Below are 22227 nucleotides of genomic sequence, written 5' to 3'. Positions count from 1 at the left end.
TTTACATGAACAAGTCATATGTATTTTTTTTTTTGTCTTTAGTGACTAATCTAAATAAACTCACGCTTTGTGGAGAGGATGTACTCATTTCCTGACAGTCTGCGTAAACCATCCTGTTAAAAAAAGAGGGAAAACCAAAAAAAAGATTTAGGGGATGACAAAGATAAAAAAAAAACCTTTCTGATCAAGTGCAACTGCAGAAGCACAGATCTGGTAGAGTCATTTTGCCTTATCTCTGATTTAATGAAGTTTTCTGAGCAGAGTGAAACAAGACATGCCTCTATTTAAATAAAAGGCGGATCAGCCTTGGCCATGAGCCCGCTTTAATATAATTAAAATACGAGCTACAGCTCCAGACATTTGTTTTGACCAGATTTTCCCAGCAAAGAACAGCGTGTTTCTATCACCGAGAGATCTTATTGCAATATTGCTCTTATTGCCTGTTTCTGTTTGTTTTTGCATTTGAAATGATTAAATCAAATCAAAATACGCCAATAACAACATATATGTTTTATTAATCCACCTTTTTTTGATTGAAAAGTACAAATCTAAATAAATATTCTTCCAACTGCAGTTTGGACATTTTCTGGAGGTCTTCTATTTGTTGACACCAAAAATGACTTCCCCACTGCTGAATTTGGCATGCTAACAAAACCAATACCAAGCCCAAATAATAATTATCAGATGCATGAAATGTAATGGTTGTGTCAGAAATGACACCATGGTGATTTATGGTCCCACCTTAGCTAATGTACAGTAAATTGTGTGAAAATGATGTTTGTCTTCCTCTAGGCATAGCTGCAAGCTGTAATCGCAAATGGGGCTCATCAGTGGGGAATAAAAAAACACCCCAGTATAATGACCCCGCTCTCTTAGGACCGAGTCATACCAGCTGGGTTTAATCAGACTACCCATTAAGAAATTGGTTTGAAGGAAAAATATTTTAACAGCTCATGGTTGGATTACTATGAAATACCAAAAACAAAGCATTCATTCCCCCAGGAGGTTTAATAACAATAGTGCTTTTGACGCTTTTATGCACGTAGATTTATTCATTGAAGCATATTTGGTAAAACTGTGATAAATGCTATACATCTGCTTGATGACATTGTCACTTTACTTGTTGTGGTAAGAAATTTTCTTGAAATACAATATGTCTATCTATCTATCTATCTATCTATCTATCTATCTATCTATCTATCTATCTATCTATCTATCTATCTATCTATCTATCTATCTATCTGTCTATAGATATAGATAGATATATGCCATAAATCAGCATTTTATTCTATAGCTTAAAATGACTAAAGGTTACATATATGAGTATAATTACAGGGCTAAACATTTATAAGACTAAAACAAACAACTTAGAATGACAAACAACATTGCCTATGTTAGGGGAACACAAAAGTGTATGTATTTCTGTCAATGGGATAAGTTGAAGAATTACATGGAGGAAAGTATAACAGTGAGTCAAAAATACAGTACAACAGAAACTTTTGGAAACAAAACTTAGAAAATAAGAAGTGTAATAGGACAATGTCATGACTTCATGATGTTGTTTTGGTACCTTGATGCTTTTTTCCCTTTAATTCTTTGGTGTTTATGTAAATAATTATATGTGAGAATGTATGCATAAAATATCATATACAATTACATTCTGTTTTTATGTTCATTTAACTATTCTATTTTTTCTTTGAATAATTTCCTTTTATTTTCAATCATTTTTTGTATTGATCGCAAATGGAGAGGTGTAACAGACGTTTCTATATAAATTGGGCGGTTGGGAGTGTGTGGGTGTGTGTCACAGAAAGAAATGTTTACTTCACAAGTGAAAAAGGAAGAGGAGACTGGCTCATCTTTGACCCGTGCATTGTCTCATGGTGGCGCTGCCTCTGTACACAGCAGCTATTTTAAGAATTTCACTTCACAAAGATAACAGCTCCTCTTTTAATGTTTGCTGTGTCTTCTGAGTTCAAACCTAGCAACTGGTCTCCACGACAAACTGAAACCCAGTGTTGGTAAAACACAACTTTCAGTCAGGAGCTCCGTGAACAGGACGGTACATAAATGACCCCGGATAAACTGCTCACGGCTTTGTTGTTTTTATATCTTGTACAAAGCAAACGTCTGCGGTGTTGGCCTAACACCTCTGCGCAAGCCTTTGTGCTCCCATAGCATACACGTTTATGTCAGGCCATGCTTATTCATCTGATCCAGAGAACAGGATGTCTCCAGACCTGTGAAGTCAAGAGGAAAACGTTCATGCGAGTGTGACTGAGTCTGTGTTCGGAGCGTGTGCAGAGGGGGGGGGGGGGGGGGGGGGGGTTGTGAGGGGAGAAAGGGTGGGCTTTCCTCTCCAGCTTACAGAAGCACAAAGGACAATCTAACACTTCCTCTGGGTTTGCTGCCAAGACTGCCAACTTGGCACTCTTTTCTACTTTTTTTTTTTTACCAACACTGTCTTGTTAAACTGTTGTCTCTTCGGTTCCGTCTCCCTCTAATATGAACAAGAATCCCGGGAAAAGCACGAGTCCTCACGCCGCCGACTCCTGGCTGATAGATCACAGGCTTTCCCTGCACCTTGTTTGTGTATCTTCATCTTTATTATATCACCGCCAGCTTGATTATGATGGAAGGACGTTGTTTGGGCGGGTTTCAGTTGTTTTGAGAGACTTTTATGTCTTGAAATGGATAGGCTACTTACTGTCATCAGCCCCCCCACAAGGTCATTTGTGTGGGGATCTTCATCCTTGGTGCCTAGCTGTGGGGAGTAGAGCTCTGTTGTCCTCAGGATCTCCAGGACCCGATCCAAAGCCTCTGCCACAGGCATTGGACTGCTTTCCTGCGCTGCATTAATGATGTTTATTACCTGAAAACGAAAGAAAAGAAAGTATAATTAAGATTAAATAAAGAACTAAGAAAATAATAAACACATAAAAGGCCGTATTTTTCTCAGATAATTACTTATTCAGAGTACATTACCATTAAATCTACATATCCAGCCAGTGTCCGTTTCTGGGTGACCCAAAGCCTCTGGACCCAGGCCAAAAAAAATAAAATAAATAAATAACCTCTGTCCCCTGTGATCTTAAGCATTTAAGCAAAATTAGGGACAAAAAGGTCACAAATAAAACTGAGCCCCCCTGGGAAAGCTGCATAATTTTTTCAATTAAACTAGCATACAAAGGTCCCTGCAGCAAATGCATATTAAACCAATGTTTTATATTAGCTGGTAATGAAATTTGTATTTCAAAGTTATGGCTGTTGTGTTTTTTATGTGTATACTATGGCATTAAATCAAAATATTGTTATTCGCACTAAGTTTTAGCAACTTGCAAGACCGTTACTGAACAGTGAGAACCTCTAAACCTAATCCAGCATCGTTAAATGACGGTAAAGAAAAGGATAAATAAAGACCTTGAGATTCAAGAGAAACTTTAGATGAAAGTTTACAACTCAGTAGTAGATAGAAAGACAGAGAAGGTTAAGGTCATCTAAGTACACAAAGCTACAAGCTAAGAAACCACATGCAATTTGGATGCAATCTCTGTGGACTACTCCTTTGCCACAGTCGCCACAGTCATGTTTGAAGAAGGAAAAAAAGGGTAGTATTTAATGGATGACATCCTTGCCAGCATTTCAGCAGAATTATTATTCTTTTAGGACCAGTGGCCAGACAAAATAATGCCAGAAAATGTAGAAAGAACCAAGAAAGAAAGAAAACCCTTAGCTTTACTCTGACTTATAAGATGATTTATCTTAACGGTTTAAATCTTCAGACTATCACCAGCCGCAGGTGACACTCCAGTGCAGCTTCCTTTACTCTTAATTGGAAACAAATTATAGCACTTGACATATCACAAGATTGAAAGTGTGTTTTTTCTCTGTATTTAACCTTCCAGGTTGCTTTCTACAACAGAGAATCTCTAATTTAGGAAGAGTTTGAGGAGATCCTGTTGATGATGGAAATTAGGAATTTGGGCAGCTCAAGGAGGCGAAGAGGTAAGGAAGGATCAAACATCAAGCAACAGGACCTCAGTCACTGGTGGTGTGTATTTCTTATAAAAAAAATAACTCACCAAAGATGCCAAAAAAACAAAACTCCTAAACCTAGTAACTTTAGAATAAAATGAATGAAATAAAAACTTTAGATACTGTTCAAATACAGGCAAACATTTCTAAAGTGATCAAAAAGATACAAATAGCTTAATTTTTAATACAAATCTCTGTTTAGGAATTAGTTTCAATGTTATAAAAATAAAAGTTTAACTCTGATCATCTTTTGATCTGTTGTGAAAGGGTTCCCAATGGTCTTTTAATTACGATAATGCCGGTTTTAGCCAAAATAAAAAAAAACTGTGTCATAGTCACATAGTTTCTGCAGAGCGGCAGGAGTTCATTTGAAATTCACCTCTGAGATGTGGGCGGGACCGCTGGCCTAGAGTAAGCCCGCCCCTTTTCCATCATCTCTCTGTTTACATACTCTCCTGCTAGTTTACAGCCCCTCACAAACCCAAACTAACATTACCGGTAAAACAAAAGGCAATATAGGAGCTATCCAGTCGTACGGTTTTGTGCCAGAATCCAGCTCAGAGGAGGAAAAAAAGACGTACATGGATCCATTTGTCTGCAAGTGAATATCAGAATGGAGCAGAACTCATATGTCTCTCTTAAAAGCTCCTTCCAATGGCATTTTTGCATCTGCTCCCTATTCACAACAATTGAAATAAACAAATACTCAGAAATGCAATTTTAAGATTAATTTCATACATGTCCTCCATCAGTAGAAAAATGCCGCAAGAATATCTTAGGAACACATAAAACATCGGAGTTAAAACATAGAATCAGCATCTCCTATAATAACAATGTTTTTGCTTAAAACTGAATGGAGAGGAGGCAGGGGTGGCAGTAACACTGCACACCTTTGGCAAGGTCAACATACAAGAGCAAGAACACAAGTTCTCACTAATTTGCTTGTGCACACACACGAACAGTGCCAGCAGTTATATCAGTGCATTATTCTCAGGAGGATGACGCCTACAGGGACTCAGTGCACAGTCAAATGATACAGCAGAGGAACTGCAGTGTGTCATATGAGCCATCCTCAGGGACTTTCTCCTTCTCTGAGTATCCTCGCTTGCAGACTTCATCAACCACAGAAACAGCAGGTCATTCTGCTCCAACATGCTTTCCTGTCTTGTGCATAAAATGCGGCATTTTATCAGTCCATCTCCTGTTGAAATGGTGTGTGTGACCTCAATGCTTACTGCTTGTAGCTGTATAAGGAGTGCTGATGGCACTGTTGGCAGTTTTATAACACAAATGTTCAGTCATAAGACTCAAAACATCAGTACTAAGTGATAATCATATGATAGAAGCCAGGAGCGATGAAACCCACCTTGGTGATTGGAGCCTCTATAGTCATGGAGTGAATTCGGGCCATGGAGGAGTGTCTTCTTTGTGAGCTTCCTGTGAGGATTAAAAATAGTACAGAAAAAAAAGCATTTTATAAACCTTCTGAATGGATAGGATTCAAGAACAAAGCAAGCAGCAGTTTTCCCAACCAAATTCTAGTTTGCGCATGCGCACATCCCATTAACACATAACCCAAAACGGACAACAGGGAAGGCTTCCAAGCTGACAAGAGGCCCAGAGTTTCCGTCATCTGTCTCCCTTCACTCTCACCATCGCTCCCCCGAGATGTTGTGGATCTGACGTCCAGAGAGCCTTTCCTTCGGTCTTTGTGCTTACTGGATTGTATGTCTGGGGAGGAGAGGACATCTTAACTTAACACACATGAGCACAGAAGTGCTACTCAGGTGTGCTTGAATTTGAAGAATCAGTGACTCAAATAAGCTTTAGATGAAGTTTGGAACAAAAGAATCCAACAGATTTATGTAGAAATCGCAGCACTGTGAGAGAAAAAAACAACTGACAATTATCTTTGGGACATTGATGGTATCAAAATTTGTATGCTCTAGTTTTTTATAAATATCCCCAGACTTGAGGATTGACAATCAGGACAGAACCAGCAGCTAATCAATCTTTATAGTAATGAAAACCAGGACCACAGTGTTTCCTAGAATTTCATTGTTTGCATGAGCAAAGACAATACAGATCCTTCATTCATTTATCGTTACACATTTTTCACACATACTTATCACACTAGATTAAGGGGTACTGTTGACTAGTCTATTTTAATATTTCCTAGATTTTCATCCATCCACCTATCCATCCATCCACCCACCCACCCACCCACTTATCCATCTCTTTAAAAAGGTAAATGTTGAAAAGAAACTGCTTAAATAATGCTAAGTTATATGCTTGATTTTTTTTCCAAATGTGAATGTAATCAGACAAAACAACAACACTTTTAATAATCATACATTTGCTAACCTTGTTATATCCAGATAAATAAGTAGAATTTTAAATAACTAAACTTAAGGAAACCTGTTCACCACTTTTTTTTGCCAATATGACATATGCTGACATTATCCAATACACCTTGAACAACAGGTAACGGGTATCCATCATTAAAGGGCCTATTTCATGCAAAATCAACCTCATTGAGCTTTTAAGTGTATTATAATAATAATTCCTAAACAAAACAACAACCCCAAAGCGGTATTTTGATCTGTTCACACATTTCTGAGTATTCCTCTAAAAACCTGCGCTCTGAGCACCAGCCCCTCCCAATCCATGAAAACGAGCAGGTTCTAAAATTGTGACATCAACTGAGAACAGCCCCTTCCAGAAAGAGTCTGAGCTGTCAGCACCGCCCCCAGGCTAACACACACATACACACACACCCACAGAGTTAGCGGTGATCGGGTAAATGCTTTTATTTTATATGCACAATACGCACATCCATCTTTGCAAAAGTTCGGGTGTTAATTGTTTTTGTGGATGCAATGCAGACATGCTGCAGACGCAAGCTGTAGGATGACGTCATGAAATGGGCGGCACCCACAAGGAGTGAAAGCCGGTCGAGTCGTTTTACTTCCGGATGGAAAATTAGATGCGAAAATAACTCAAATGTCATAAAAGATTTGTTCCTGAGTACGCAAGAGGTAATACATTATCATATACTATAGATATAGTTTACTCTGAAAGGCTTTAGAAAAGCGTGATATAGGCTCTTTGAATTATAATTGTTATAAGACCTTTCTAGTTTCTCCATTTTCAAATACTTTTTTTGTGCTATGGCATTTTATCAAGCCAAACTTTCAAATTGCTCTGCATCCCATCTATTTGCAGGAGGTGCACTGATAAGTTCATAAATGAGCGTCAAAGCTGCATCATTTTTAAGACTTTTTGCTCTTTACTCTGACTACCTAATATTTACCTTTCTATACAATTATTTGCAATATTAATATTGCACTTGCATTATCGAGCAATTGTAAAACAAACATCAATTCATTTTCTTAACCTGCTTATTTTTGTGGCGGGTCAGAGATGCTGGAGCCTACCCAGCTATTGTCTGGCAAAGGTGAACATTTTGCCAGTCCATCAGAGGACGACACAGAGACAGACAGACAACCACACACTTAGATTCACACCTAAGGAGTCACCAATTAACCTATGAAGCACATTTCTGGACTGTGGGAGGAAGCTGAAGTGCCCGGAAAAAACCCACGCATGCACACGGATAGAACATGCAAACTCTACACAGAAAGGACCCAGTCGTGATTCAGACTCTTGCTCTGAGGCCAGAGTGCTAACCACTACACCACAGTGCAGCCCCAACTCTAAACAAATTGTTCAAATGTTACAAACAAAAAGTACTGAAAACAAAGTCTCCTACATTAATTATGTTTCTACAATTAACAATTTTTGCTAATTTCTAGCAAGCTCTAAGTTTCTGTCGCCAGGACTCACATATGTCGTTAAAATTCATGTTTTCATTTAGACTCAAAGGGAAAACTGCTCACTAAATTCTTTTAAGATTATATTATGACACAAGAATGAAATAAACACATAGAGGTGCTTGGAAAAATCTGTAAGTGAAAGTGTTTTATTAAACTTGGTGTGAAATGTAATGTGCTGGAACAGCATGAAAAGCTTCACAAACGAATAGCTGTGAGCCAGTGACGTCAGCACAAGAACGATATGATTCCCATTATGTTTGCTTTTCAGGAGTTGAGCCGCAGCAATTTGAAATCAGCTGCAGCTGCGGGCTGGCTTTTCAACTGAAATAAGAGAAGTTTTTGAAGGTCAACAAAAGACAGATTTCCACTCCTTTCAGAAATTACCCAACTAGATTGAGCAGAATTCGAAGCTGTCGCAAGGACGTTTTAAAAATTTTGGTCAACAGAAATGTGTGTTTTTTTCTGGCTAATCTTTTGCTGATAGAGCATGCGTGAAATGGTCAAAGGCAAAGAATTTGTTTGCAAAACTTCACTGTGCTGCAAAAAAAGGCTATTTGGCTCATTGAAGAAAGAAACAGTTAATGTGAAAGGCCCAATTCTAGACCTAAAATGATCAAAATAATAAATCTTTACTAATAAATTGAATAAAAATAGCTCCATCTCTAACACAATTTGTCCTATTTTTTACTTTTGTTGTCTTTTTTACCTCTTAGACGACAAACACATGAGCTACTTCTTGTGTGGAGGACATCATGGTTTCTCAACTATTAATCAACTTAAACTAGTAATCTGATCTCTTTACTTCTGAAAGTTTGACAAGTTCGGCATTAAGAGCGGGCTTAAAAAACAAACCTGTTGTAGATAAGACCTGGAAGAAGAAGTTCCCCACAAAGATCATTTTTATGAAACAAAGAAAAGTCTGGGATTGATCTCACCTGTTTGAGACTCTGCTTGCACGCGCTCACTGGATTTATCGCTCTGCACAAACAGAGAGGGTGGGAGGAGAAGAAAAACTGACTTCCACATCAACATATTCACTATTAAACGCCACAACTTTCAACCAAGCTTACCTTATTATTATCATTTAAAGGCCTGTTGATAGACACATAGTGTCTAATTTTTCTGTGAATGACAAAAATATATCAGTACCTGAATGAAGAAAGGTAAAGGGGGTTACTATGGTAAGCCTAGTGCATTTCTGGAAAGGAAACTTTGGGTCTTAGTCTAAACTCACCCCCCCTGTCCAATTACAGGTGTGATCTTCACATTTTGTTGAACGCTGTCTCCATTCTTCTTTTTGGCATAATAAATCCCCTGCCACTCCTGGGGGGGGGGGGGGGGGGGGGGACAGGAAAACACAAAAATTCCCTGTAAATCAATTCAAAAATCTGACTTGTACCCTGTGCATTGTGGCAGTGGTCGCACTACAAGTGTGGGGTATGTATTTCAGAGAGCAGCAATTTGCTTTAATGGGCAGGGGGAGCTCTCAAAGGGTCCTGGGGCTTGTTTGATGCCCCCCCCCACCACCACCACCACCACCTGGAGATGGCTTTAGTGGCTTAAAAAGACCCGTCCTGCTGTTAGCCTGCCTGGGACTGACCTTCGCTCTCTGTGTAGTAAGATTACAGCAAATCCATCCACTGCTGCTCTTCGGCACATAAAATAGAGCCGCTGGATGGAGGCTCCGCGGTGCGGACTGACAGAACATGTGAACGGATGAACACGCATGCATGGACCAACATGAAAGCTAGAGCAGACTTCTGTGTTGATACCAGAGGGGATCTTTACTTTGCCAATAGTGTTACACTTGTATATTAAAGAGGAAAAAAATTGTGTTTGGATCAAGAATTTCATAAAAACACAAGAGTAACATCTCAGAAATGAATATTACCTTTCCTTTTAGTATACAGGAGTTTATTGTTTCAAGGAGATCAGGCTTATTCTTCTCACTTTTAGGCACTTCTATTATTTCTTTCCCTATTAACTCGCTTTGTTGGTAGCCCATTATGGACTCGTAGGCAGGATTCACATACTGTAAGGAAAAAACACAAACAAGACCCATTTTTCACACTCCATTGGTAATGGTATCAAGACAGAAAAGTCAAATAGATACCAATTAGACAGGTGGGTTACAGTATTTATATAGACAGTAGTTTGACAGGGGGGACACAGGGAAAACACACCTGAATGACTTGATCTTCAGAAGTGATCTCTATGGCGTCTTGGCTTTGTTCCAGCGCTGTGAAAATGGCGTTGCCAGCCCTGGATACGAACCATTACAGACACCATTAAGAGCATAGAACTGACTTTAAAATGTTTTTAAAAAAAGTATTAAGCATTTTTTTATTCTTACCTCAGTTTAAACTGTGCCAGCACTTCTCCATGCTCTAACTGTAGCAGCTCATTGTAGCAGGCCATCATGTTGGCATTTTCTACATATCTCTAATGGCCAGAGAAGCACACGTCACTCCAATGTGTTTGTCACATTTATTTACAAATGAATATTTGAAATAAAATAATCTAAAAAGGGGCCAACTAGTCTTCCAACAGGTTGAGCTGGAACTTAAATGGGATCCTATAGATAAAAAGATACGTATGCAGACAGCAGAAGTCACTATAAGGCTTACCCTATTAAACCCAGCATTGATCAGCGGCATCACAGAGGCTTCCTCTCTGTCTGGCCTTAAAAAGACAAAAGCAAAGAGCACCAAAGCGTCACATGACACATGCTTGCTTAGAAAACGTTGCATACGTTGCAGGCCTACGTTCAGCGATTTAGCCGATAATTTTTTACTCTGACAGAACTCTGATCATAAACTAGTTAAAACACAAAGAAAGAGCAGAATGCAAGTGTGTACCTTTTCACAACGGCGACTATCACAGTGTTTTCTGAAGAGTTGACCGCTCTCATTGACCTAAATGTAAACAGAAGGAGCCTTTTATAGCCAGTGAACAGACTGATGGAAAAGCCCATGGCATCAAATCAATGTATTTTCAGTTTTTCACGCTCCGATTCTCCCAGGCAGCCGGAGCCCAGTGGTGGAGCTCTGTGAGCAGGCCTCGGCCTCTGAAAGAATGCAGTGTACAGGGCCACTCATCCGCCTGTGGTTTCCCAGAGCCAAGGGTCATAAAGGCCCTTTAGTTTCCCCATCAGAGCTTGTGCGTGTACACCCAACATATGGATTGGCCAAAATGAATGGGGTTAACATACACACCGGGCAAATAAATGTTTGTAAATGTGCTTGGTTGGAGCCTAGGCTAAAGATAGAGAGCGGTACGGCCGGGGATCGTTTATTTCCCAGTGACATGACTCCACTAGTTAAGATCCAGTGGAAGCTGAGGAGCTCTGAAGAAGCCGGCCGTCACTAATATAATTACATTGACACGTGTACCTCCAGTGTATGACAGCAGTGTTGTAGTTAGTCTATCTTGAATTTGGTAAATAGGTGAAGAGTCAAAATACATTTGATCCAGTAAAGTAAAGTAAATTAATCAATTTTTTAGAGGTAATTTACATAACACTGGCTACCAACTGGTTTCTTTGATCATCATTTTTTGTTCAACATGTTTTGTTCTTTAAGTTTGTTCTTGTGTGAAATATACTTTTGTTGGAGACAAATTAATATTTTGTCAGCACAAATTAGCATTTTCTTAGCATCTTGTGTGCACAAATGGGGATGTTGTGTGCACAAATGGGCGTTTTGTTAGCACAAATTTGCTTTTCTGTGCAAAAATTAGCATTTTGTGCACAAGTAAGCATTTTGTGAATACAAATTAGCATTTTGTGTGTGCATATTAGCCTTTTGTGAGCTCAAATTAGCATTTTGTGAGCACAAATGAACTTTTTTGTACATAAAATAAGCCTTTTGTGTGCACAAAATAACTATTTGGTGCATAAATAAGCATTTTGTGTGCACAAATAAACATTTTGTGTGCACAAATTAGCACTTTGTAAGCAGAATTTGCTATTTTGTGCAGAAATTAGCATTTTGTGTGCACAAGTAAGTCTTTTTCTGTGTACACTACAAATGAGCCTTTTGTGTGCACAAGTAAGCACAAATTAGTATTTAATATCTAAAAATGATCAGTAGTAAGAGGATACTAAAATACTCATTTGTGTGGACAAAATGCTCATTTTTGGCAACAAAATACTAATTTGTGTACATAAAGCACTAATTTAAGGTTGTCAATTATTTATTTGAGGGATTTTTTTGTTGGATATTACTTCTAGGGCTCTGTACCTTTACAAAGATTATTAATAAAGCAGATTGTATTTGTTATTGATGTGTATTTCCATCCAAACCAGTTTTTTTGCTGGATAGCAACTTGCGGCATACAAAGTGATCGGTTTGTATGGTTTCACAAATAACACAATATTTTACAAACTCTTAGAGTACATGCAAAGCTTTAAAGACAAAAAGTACAAAAAGTAAAGACAAAAAGTACATGGATGGGGATTAAGGTTTCCTACCGGCACAGTGCTTCAGCGTCAAAGTGTCTGGAATGTCTGTGGTCAATGATGACAAGGTCATGATGCTTCTCTGAGAAGCATTCGAGAGCCGACTCGGGTGTTCGTGCCATCTTGCACCTGTAGTTGGCCTTCTCACACGCGCGGCAGAAGCCATTACTCTGACTATCCTCTTTGGCAAAAACTAAAAGTACCTGCAAGGAGAAGAGATGGCTCAACACATGTATCCCACAGTTTATTAACTTAGAGAGAGCTTTTGTTTTGGGGCAAATACACGATACACCACCTCAATAGAAAAAGTAAAAATACTTTTACTGTACAAAACTCAATATCTATAAATTGCAGGGGCTTAAAGCCCCCCACCAAGCATCTTTTCATCTATTTTCAAAGTGTTCCCAGCAGTCTCTTAATTATGATTTAGCTGTTTTTAGCCAAACTAAAAATCTGTGTTGTTTTCCATGACATAGTTTCTGCAGAGCAGCAGTGGTTCATTAATTCTCTTTATATATGTCCTCCATTATCAGAAAAATGCACCAAGAACATGTTAAAAACAGCAAAAGAAGATTTTCATTGGAGTGGGTCTTTAATCAGTCCATTTTTACTATAACTGGGCAATTCTGGGTGCATAGTACAAAAAAATGTGTCATTCAAACCCAGCAGGTGAAAGTGATGTGTGTGCAGAAATGTACCGTAGTAGTTTATTCTGGAAAGTAAAAAAAACAAACAAGAAAGACTAATGATCTGAAAACACAAACCAGCGTAGTTATTTATAAATGACGCGGACCCACTCTCAGCTGGAAGCACAGAGCGATTAAAAGCATCGGAGAGCTCCAGTAAAACTGACTTTGACACCACAGTGTAACAGCTGCTCTGAACTGTCGTCACTGTTTCAGTCATGCTCGTTTGCGCCTGTCGTCTTAATCAGCCTACAGCGTGACCTCAAACCTCAAGTGGACAGGCCCAGATTGATCAGGCTCAGCTAATGCTCTTGTGCGTCACAGATTTTATTGTCCGCTGGCATGATCTATGACACAATTAATCGAGGTGGCCTTGGCTAGCTGCAGCTCTGCTGCCTGCCAAGGCTGTGGAGGAAAGTGCTGCTGCCTCTGAGAGCTGCTTCTCTGCATGCTTTCATGCAGCCTCCTTACTTGCAGAAATGCTGGACAGAAGACTTGTGCCCAAGCGGTGCACTACTTTCATGAGTCACTCTCAAACAGACGTCATCTTCAGCCGGATGTAAAGAAAAGAAAAGCTTGTTCTGCTTTAGAGACTGCACACCTGAAGGGATGTGGGAACTTATTTTTAAGAAAACGGCATTGCCATTTGTCTTTGTAATTTAAGCTGACAAATGGTGTGAATTTATTTTAGTAGTGTAATGTAGTGGTAGTGAGGCAGAGATCAGTCTGAGAGAGTTGTTGCAAATGCAAACCATATTCCACATATACTCCATACAAGCAGAAATAATCGTACAGGTTGTAAATACATAACCTCGAAGTCATGCAGCTATGTTTGGTATGCACGGGGAATTAGAACAGAATTCCACATTGGGATGTTGGTAGAAAAGTCAACTTGGAGCAGAGCTAAAGGAACAGCATTATTCAGGCAGAAATAAAGTCTTCAACAAACCCAATTGCAACAGATGGAATAAAAATAGATGAAAAAGAGAGACAGAGATAAAAGGGACGGGCATTAAAATGAAAAATAGGAGGTAATATTTCAAAAGAATAAAAGTTTTCTGTCTACATAACATGAAGTTAAAAAAAGAGAGTGGGTAGATTTTATAAGAGCGCAAGAAAAGAGGAGAAGTGAAGAGGAGGGCATGACAGGATCAGCTGTGAGTGACAAAAACAGGAAAGGGATATCTTTCTACCTCGTTTTCCTACTGCAGCCACACAGGAGCACATGAGACAATGAAGCAGTCTGAACACTGCGTAGGTTAGAGAGCCCCTATTGTGCTGCTTTCCTAATAGTTCAATGCCCTTCACATCATTGCCGTTTAACTAAGGTGTGTTTAATTTGTCACAGTGTGCAACAAAAACTTATTATCATCTTGAATCTTTTATTAAAAATGACATAAAAATTGCGTTTGACTAAATATCTATTTGAAAAGCCAACGATTTGCCCACAAAGCTGTCAGCTTTTACATCTCCACCACCAAACGGATGAAGTTCTGATTTTCTTATTCTCTTAAGGCCTAAATATGATGAAAAGGCTGGCTCTTCCAAGTTCTCCAGTAACAGCAGCAACACATGCCAAAGGAGCAAACTGTACAATGAACCATTCAATGACAGAATTTAAATTCTGCAGCGGTCAAACTGCCGATCCTCTGTGTGGCTCTTCCATAAGGTGTTTGTTCGTCGATGTACGCTCCTGGCCATAAATGTTTGGCCCTGTTGCCATGACAGCCAGAGACAAGACTGCGCACAATACATCCATTAATAGTTTTGCTTTTGTCCTCTTCTTTGAATATTTGCATATGAATTCATTTTCTCCAGTTTCCTAGAAATGATCTCAGATTTCTCAGAGATGCCTCACTTCTGACTGGAAGCCAAAAAAAAAAAAAAAACATTGTAAAGAACTGATTCTCAAATACGCCCTCAAATATTTGCAGACCTATTTACCTCTGAAAAATCACCTAAAATATTCCAAAATTATGTTTAAACTTAAACACTCCTTTAATGCGTTCATTCACATCAGCATCACCTGCCCCAGATGTTAGGAACTGTTTTACGATACCTGAAGTGGATCTTTAAATAACTTCATTGGTCCAAATTGCACCTCTGTTAATGTGGTCTGAAAGATAACAAGAAGAACACAAACATTAGAAAAAAAATCAAAACAAATTATTATTTCTGAGCTTTTGTCAAATTAAAGCGTTCTCCGTTTATATGACCCACCGAAAAAGGGTTATGTATTGACACTGCTTTAGATGTTAAGTAGTGTGGAAGAGTTTACATCTGATGTTTGTTGCTTTTCTTTTCAACCATTGGCATAAATAGTGCAAACTGCTGCTGACTGCAGTTTAAATGACAGAGACTTGTCCAGATCACACAAACAATTATTTTGCATGTACTGTAAGTGCCTCAGCTCTGCAAAACAGTGTCAAGAGCATGCTCTTTTAGCAAGTGTAAATCTTGTTACAACTGACCACCTGAAGATCCTAAACAGAAATACAACAGTTCAGTGACGTGCAGTCAGGAGAGGCAGGTGAGGCTGTGCCTCACCTGTCATTATGGGAAGAAAAGAGAAAAAATAAATTCAATTATTATATTTAATCAGTAATTTGTGCTTTGCAGCCATTTTAAATGTACCATTTTTTGGTGTTTTTCCTTTTCAAAATCGCTGAATTTCCGCATCTGCCATTCAGATACTAAGTGACGTGCGATGAGGCACCAGCCCGCTGAGCCTCACCTTGGATTGCGCAATACCTATGCAGTCAGACGGTACTGCTGTCTCTCTGTATGTCGGTTCAATCACTTGTACTATATCAGCTGAGTTTACATAATTTAGCAGCTGTATATGATGTACAGTGTTTGTTTTTATAAATAACTGTATGTGAGGGACGTGTTTCTTGTGCTGAGCGCTAAACGCCGGCGAAAAAGCCGCTGGGTGAGGCCCGACATTATCGTGCCTCATGTTAGGGGGCGCCGGTGAGCCCTGAGATTATGAAGAAAAAAAAATAATGGAACAAGTGATAGCAAGCGGCAAGTCATTTTCTTCAGAAGGAGCGGCGTATGGACTTTATTTACAAGTAAAGGTAAGACGATAATAAGGTTTGTGCTTTTTTCTATGCTGCAGTTTATATATGAAAAAAACACATGTTGAAATGATATTTTAAACAAAACACGTTAACTGTTGTCAATCAAATGGTGAATAAGTTACTCAGTATGGTTCCTATGTTTGTAAATCTGACTGATGACGTCAGTGCCTCACCAGCCATTAACCTCACCGCACGTCACTGCAACAGTTATAGAATTTCATTCAGTTACACTGAAACAAAAAAACAGAAAATGAAAAAAATATGTATAAATTATACATGAAATTATACATTAAAATCCTTAGCAGTGTTCAAATCACATTCATTTGTTATATATCATGTATTTGAGTATAAAATAGTCACACTTTTGCCTAAAAAAGTATAAAATAAACTTAATGTGTGTGCATGCGGGGTGGGGGAGCAAAAAGCTTTGCTTTCTTAGTTTGAATTTAGTCAAAATATTAGCAACTTTTGAAATTGTTGTGCTATGTAACATCCTCCCAAAATCCAACCAAACGGATCAAAATATGCAGGTTTTCGCTGTTTTGCTTGCACAGTACTTACTGGGGTTTTTCCCAAAAACTTTTAATGTAATATTTGTCTTATATAAAGGTTATTATTCAATTAAAGACAATGTGACCCTTGTGAAATTATCTATTCAAAACGATAAAAATTATTCCAGCTCTTTTTGGATGTTTTTTTGCTGCACAAGGAAGGTGCAGGTTTTCATTTCAGTTTCCACCATGCTACAATTACGACAACTCAAATGAAGATATTTTGCACTGACAGCTTTTCATCTGATTGCATTTTCCTTTCATGAGCTTGCTCTTTGGTGTCTGCAAATAATTTAGCTTCCTTCCTGCTAAATAGAACTCAGCTCAGGGGTTAGTAACCACAGCAACCAAGCCCCTTACGGGCCGCCATCCCTCTAGAATTCCTCCTCTCTGTAAACAATCTACACATGTGAGAGGGAATACAAAGAGGAATTTCAGAGCATGCCGAGCCACAGTAAATCACTTCTTGCTAAATTGTAAGCCTTTAAAAAGTTCTGCGAAAAAACAAAGAGAAAGAGAGGGGGGTAAAAAAAGAAGAAAAGAAGCTGATTAGCCCTCGGTTGTAGTGGAATAGACGTCATTGTGACACTGGGCTGTTTGTTGTAGTTGTCCACAAACAAGGAGTATGAAATCAGGATGTCTACAAGCTGATCCTTTGTGATCATCTGATCTTTCACAGGCACGAGGACTTGGGTCTCATGATAGCCTCATGCGTGCTGAAAGGAGAACACGCATGCTGGTGTGTGCAGCCACACAAAAAGAATTAGTATGCACAAAACTGTCACAAACCGCTTCTACAAGAGCGTTTCACTCAACAAGACAAAGTTATTCTGTTTTCAAATCATATCTTCATTGTCTTCAGGACACTCTGAAAACTATTCATTTTGCACAGAAATTCAAGCAGCTTTTCTGTCTTTACTGCAGATAGAAGAAATAGTCATTTCAATAGTCCAATGCTAGGTAAACATGCCAGATTGTGATCACACATATGCATAGGGCACATAGGAATCATGTGTCCACTGCTCTGTTTGCTGGTGTATTAGATAAGGCCAGGCCCTTTATGCATGGCTCTGGACACAAAGCCTCAAACCAACTGTAGCCAAGCAGGAGCTGTGCACAAACTCCATCCAGGGAGACTTCCCTCTCCAACTGGCCATGACACAACCAATCAAACAGCTGCTGAGGTTGTGCAACTGGTATAGCTACCCTAAAACACACATTTACAAAACTAAAACAGTAAGCCAGCCTTGACAGGCAGAATAGTGTACACACATACATACGCACACCCACGCACACACAGACCCTGCAATGAACCATCCAGGCAAGCATTTGCATCTCTAAAACATCATGCTTGCAGTCAACCAGACACAAAGCAGAGGAAGTCTTGTGAGCAACTAGGCCATGTTGGCAAGCTCTGTTCATATGCCACACACTGCTGTTGGAGCAGGAAGGACTCCTGGAAAAAGGTTTGTTTACATTTTCCACAGGTCACATCTTTCTAAGACATGCTTTTCTAAAAGCAGGTTTAAAAGGGCATACGGTGTTCAGAGAATTAAGGTAAAAATATTGAACCGATTAAACACTTTCATGCTTAAAGAAAGGTTAACTACCCAGATAGCAAGAAGTCGTCAAAATAAATACAAACACACAGGCAGATAATTTTTATGTTTAATGAAAGAAAATGGCCACAGGGGTTGCAAGCCAGTTACTTCTGTGCCGGTCCCAAGCCCGGATAAATAGAGAGGGTTGCGTCAGGAAGGGCATCCGGCGTAAAAATTGCCAAAATAACCATGCGAATCATCCACAACACTTTAGACATACCGGATCGGTCGAGGCCCGGGTTAACAACGACCGCCACCGATGCTGTTAACCTACAGGGTGTCGGTGGAAATTTGACTACTGTTGGTCGAAGAAAGAGGGGAGGCAGAAGGGTCCGTGGCCAGAGAGAGAAGGGAAAAGGCAGGAACATAGGTTTGAGAATAGGGACTCTTAACGTTGGCACAATGACAGGGAAAGGCAGAGAGCTGGCAGACATGATGGAGAGAAGGAAGGTAGATGTACTGTGTGTGCAGGAGACAAGGTGGAAGGGCAGCAAGGCACGTAGTATTGGAGGAGGATACAAACTGTTCTATCATGGTGTTGATAGGAAGAGAAACGGGGTAGGTGTGATTCTGAAGGGGGAGTTTGTAAACAGTGTTCTAGAGGTGAAAAGAGTCTCAGACAGGATGATGAGCTTAAAGTTAGAAATTGAAGGGGTGATGGTGAATGTAGTCAGTGGGTATGCACCACAGGTTGGCTGTGAGTTAGAAGTGAAGGAGAGATTCTGGAGTGAGTTGGATGAGGTCATAGAGAGTTTCCCCAGAGGAGAGAGAGTTGTTATTGGAGCAGACTTTAATGGGCATGTTGGTGAGGGCAACAGAGGTGATGAGGAGGTGATGGGCAGGTTTGGTGTGAAGGAAAGGAATCTGGAGGGACAGATGGTGGTGGACTTTGCAAAGAGGATGGAAATGGCGGTAGTCAACACTTACTTCCAGAAGAGAGAGGAACATAGAGTGACATACAGAAGTGGAGGTAGGAGTACTCAGGTGGACTACATCCTATGTAGACGAGGTCATTTGAGAGAGGTTAATGACTGCAAAGTGGTGGTAGGAGAGAGTGTAGCCAGACAGCACCGCATGGTGGTGTGTAAGATGACTCTGGAGGTCAGGAAGAAGAAGAGAGGGAAAACAGAAAAGAAGACCAAGTGGTGGAAGCTACAGAATGAAGAAACTTGTGAGGAATTTAGGCAGAAGTTGAGACAGGTCCTGGGTGGTCAGGATGAGCTTCCAGATGACTGGGAAACTACAGCAGAGATGATCAGGGAAACAGGTAGGAAGGTGCTAGGTGTGTCATCTGGAAAGAGGAAAGATGGTAAAGAGACTTGGTGGTGGAATGAGGAAGTACAGGAATGCGTCCAGAGGAAGAGGTTGGCTAAAAGGAAGTGGGATGTAGAAAGGACTGAGGAAGGTAGACAGGAGTACAAGGAAGCGCAGCGTAGAGTGAAGAGAGAGGTGGCAAAGGCCAAACAGAAAGCTTACGATGAGCTATATGACAGGCTAGACACAAAGGAAGGAGAGAAGGACTTGTACAGGCTAGCCAGACAGAGAGACAGAGATGGGAAGGACGTGCAACAGATAAGGGTGATTAAGGACAGAGATGGAAAGGTGCTAACAACCCAGGAGAGTGTACAGAAAAGATGGAAGGAGTATTTTGAGGAGCTGATGAACGTGGAAAATGACAGGGAAAGAAGGGAGGAAGATGTGGTTGTTGTGGAGCAGGAAGTAGCAGAGATTGGAAAGGATGAGGTTAGAAAGGCTCTGAAAAGGATGAAGAGCGGAAAGGCCGTTGGTCCTGATGACGTACCTGTGGAGGTATGGAAGTGCTTAGGAGAGACAGCAGTGGAATTTCTAACGAGTTTGTTCAATAGGATTCTAGAGAGTGAGAAGATGCCTGAGGAATGGAGGAGAAGCGTTCTGCTTCCGATCTTTAAGAACAAGGGTGACACGCAGAACTGCAGCAACTATAGAGGAATAAAGTTGATGAGCCACACAATGAAGCTGTGGGAAAGAGTAGTGGAAGCCAGGCTTAGGAAGAAGGTGGAGATCTGTGAGCAGCAGTATGGTTTCATGCCCCGTAAGAGCACCACTGATGCCATTTTTGCTTTGAGAATGTTGATGGAAAAGTACAGAGAAGGTCAGAAGGAGCTGCATTGTGTGTTCGTAGATTTAGAGAAGGCGTATGACAGGGTGCCGAGGGAGGAGCTGTGGTACTGTATGAGGTCGTCTGGAGTGGCAGAGAAGTATGTCAGAGTAGTTCAGGACATGTATGAGAGAAGTATGACGGTGGTGAGATGTGCTGTAGGTCAGACAGAGGAGTTCAAGGTGGAGGTGGGACTACACCAAGGATCAGCTTTGAGTCCCTTTTTGTTTGCTATGCTGATGGACAGGCTGACAGACGAGGTAAGACAGGAATCTCCCTGGACAATGATGTTTGCGGATGACATCGTAATTTGCAGTGAGAGTAGAGAGCAGGTGGAGGAACAGCTAGAGAGGTGGAGGTTTGCTCTGGAAAGAAGAGGCATGAAGGTCAGTCGTAGTAAGACAGAATACATGTGTCTGAACGAGAGGGATCAAGGTAGAAGCGTTAGGTTACAGGGGGCTGAGGTGAAGAAGGTGCAGGAGTTTAAGTACTTGGGGTCAACAGTTCAGTGTGATGGAGAGTGTGGAAAAGAGGTGAAGAGGCGAGTGCAGGCAGGTTGGAGCGGGTGGAGGAAAGTGTCAGGAGTGTTGTGTGACAGAAGAGTGTCAGCAAGACTCAAAGGAAAGGTGTACAAGACAGTGGTGAGACCAGCTCTGCTCTATGGGTTAGAGACGGTAGCAGTGAGACAGAGACAAGAGGCTGAGATGGAGGTAGCAGAGATGAAGATGTTGAGGTTCTCCTTAGGAGTGACCAGGTTAGACAGGATAAGGAACGAGTACATCAGAGGGACGGCTCATGTTGCCTGTGTTAGCGACAAAGTCAGAGAAGCCAGACTGAGATGGTTTGGACATGTTCAGAGGAGGGATAGTGGATATATTGGTAGAAGGATGTTGGAGATGGAGCTGCCTGGCAGGAGGGCAAGAGGACGGCCAAAGAGGAGATACATGGATGTCTTAACAGAGGACATGAAGTTGGCTAATGTTAGGGTAGAAGATGTCCATGACAGAGTGAGGTGGAAAACGATGATTCGCTGTGGCGACCCCTGATGGGAAAAGCCGAAAGAGAAAGAAGAATGAAAGAAAATGGGTAATCTTTTATCAAACTTTTAATCAATAAATGTTGTTGTTCAACTTTCCTCACATCCCTTCAGGAGCTGCCACAGTGAATCAGCATTCACTGATCCGCTGCGGTGTTTTGGCAGAGATTTTTTTTAACGCCGGATGTTCTTCCTGACACAACCCTGTATTTTATTCCGGCTGGGGACCAGCACAGGGAGACCCAGAGCTGGGGTCCCCTTGTGGCTACATAGTAAACATTTAATCAATACAAATTGTTGAAATGATAGTAAAAGGGTGGAGGTTTAATAAAAAGTCAGTAAAAGTGGAGGAAAAAAGAATTTGATCCAGCAGTTCAGGACCACTTATAAACAAATACGTTAAGCCCTTGGTGCCTGAATTAATTTCCAGCTACGAAAATGAAAAAACTGGTTTAAATGCAAAGCTTGAAGAAAATCACCCACATGTGCTTTAAACGTGGCGACTTAACCCATATCTGAGCTTTCATTATTTTTCGGTTCATATGGATGATTAAAAAAAGATAAAAAAATGAATTGATTTCTTTATTGTGCATCAAAATATTTGATGCAAACAACATTTTCAGTTTTTAATTACAACCAACCTTTTGCTGTGCAATGTGAACATTTTTACTACCTCTTTTCGGACCTGCTTCCAGTCTGTATATAAGGGGCTATTTACTTAAACTGGGGTTTGTCATGTTTGATATTGGAAATTGAAATAGCTATGCATAAACTATCTAGCCAATGTTCTTAGACAATATTGA

At 40.2% G+C, this 22227-nt stretch overlaps 1 protein-coding gene across 4 annotated transcripts in view; it reads right to left on the bottom strand.

Moving 5' to 3' along the window:
• Positions 1–22227, bottom strand: part of pde8a (phosphodiesterase 8A) — a 54386-nt gene that overhangs the window by 7460 nt on the left and 24699 nt on the right. For 3 of the 4 annotated variants that reach the window (XM_023953287.2, XM_023953284.2, XM_023953290.2), the window contains 14 exons: positions 15076–15132; positions 12343–12533; positions 10730–10786; positions 10499–10553; positions 10225–10313; positions 10055–10133; positions 9763–9903; positions 9106–9194; positions 8942–8993; positions 8807–8849; positions 5689–5766; positions 5402–5472; positions 2708–2872; positions 65–113 (listed from right to left, as the gene is read on the bottom strand). In XM_023953287.2, coding sequence (XP_023809055.1) covers positions 65–113; positions 2708–2872; positions 5402–5472; positions 5689–5766; positions 8807–8849; positions 8942–8993; positions 9106–9194; positions 9763–9903; positions 10055–10133; positions 10225–10313; positions 10499–10553; positions 10730–10786; positions 12343–12533; positions 15076–15132 — 1216 coding nt within the window. The remainder of the gene's footprint in view (positions 1–64; positions 114–2707; positions 2873–5401; positions 5473–5688; positions 5767–8806; positions 8850–8941; positions 8994–9105; positions 9195–9762; positions 9904–10054; positions 10134–10224; positions 10314–10498; positions 10554–10729; positions 10787–12342; positions 12534–15075; positions 15133–22227) is intronic. The other variant, XM_078944278.1, reaches the window with a different exon arrangement.

Source organism: Oryzias latipes, chromosome 3 (assembly GCF_053564925.1).
Source record: "Oryzias latipes strain Hd-rR chromosome 3, Olatipes_Hd-rR_3.1".
Taxonomy (NCBI): Eukaryota; Metazoa; Chordata; class Actinopteri; order Beloniformes; family Adrianichthyidae; genus Oryzias; species Oryzias latipes.
Note: the sequence above shows the minus strand (reverse complement) of the source record. Positions and strands in the feature narration are given on the sequence as shown.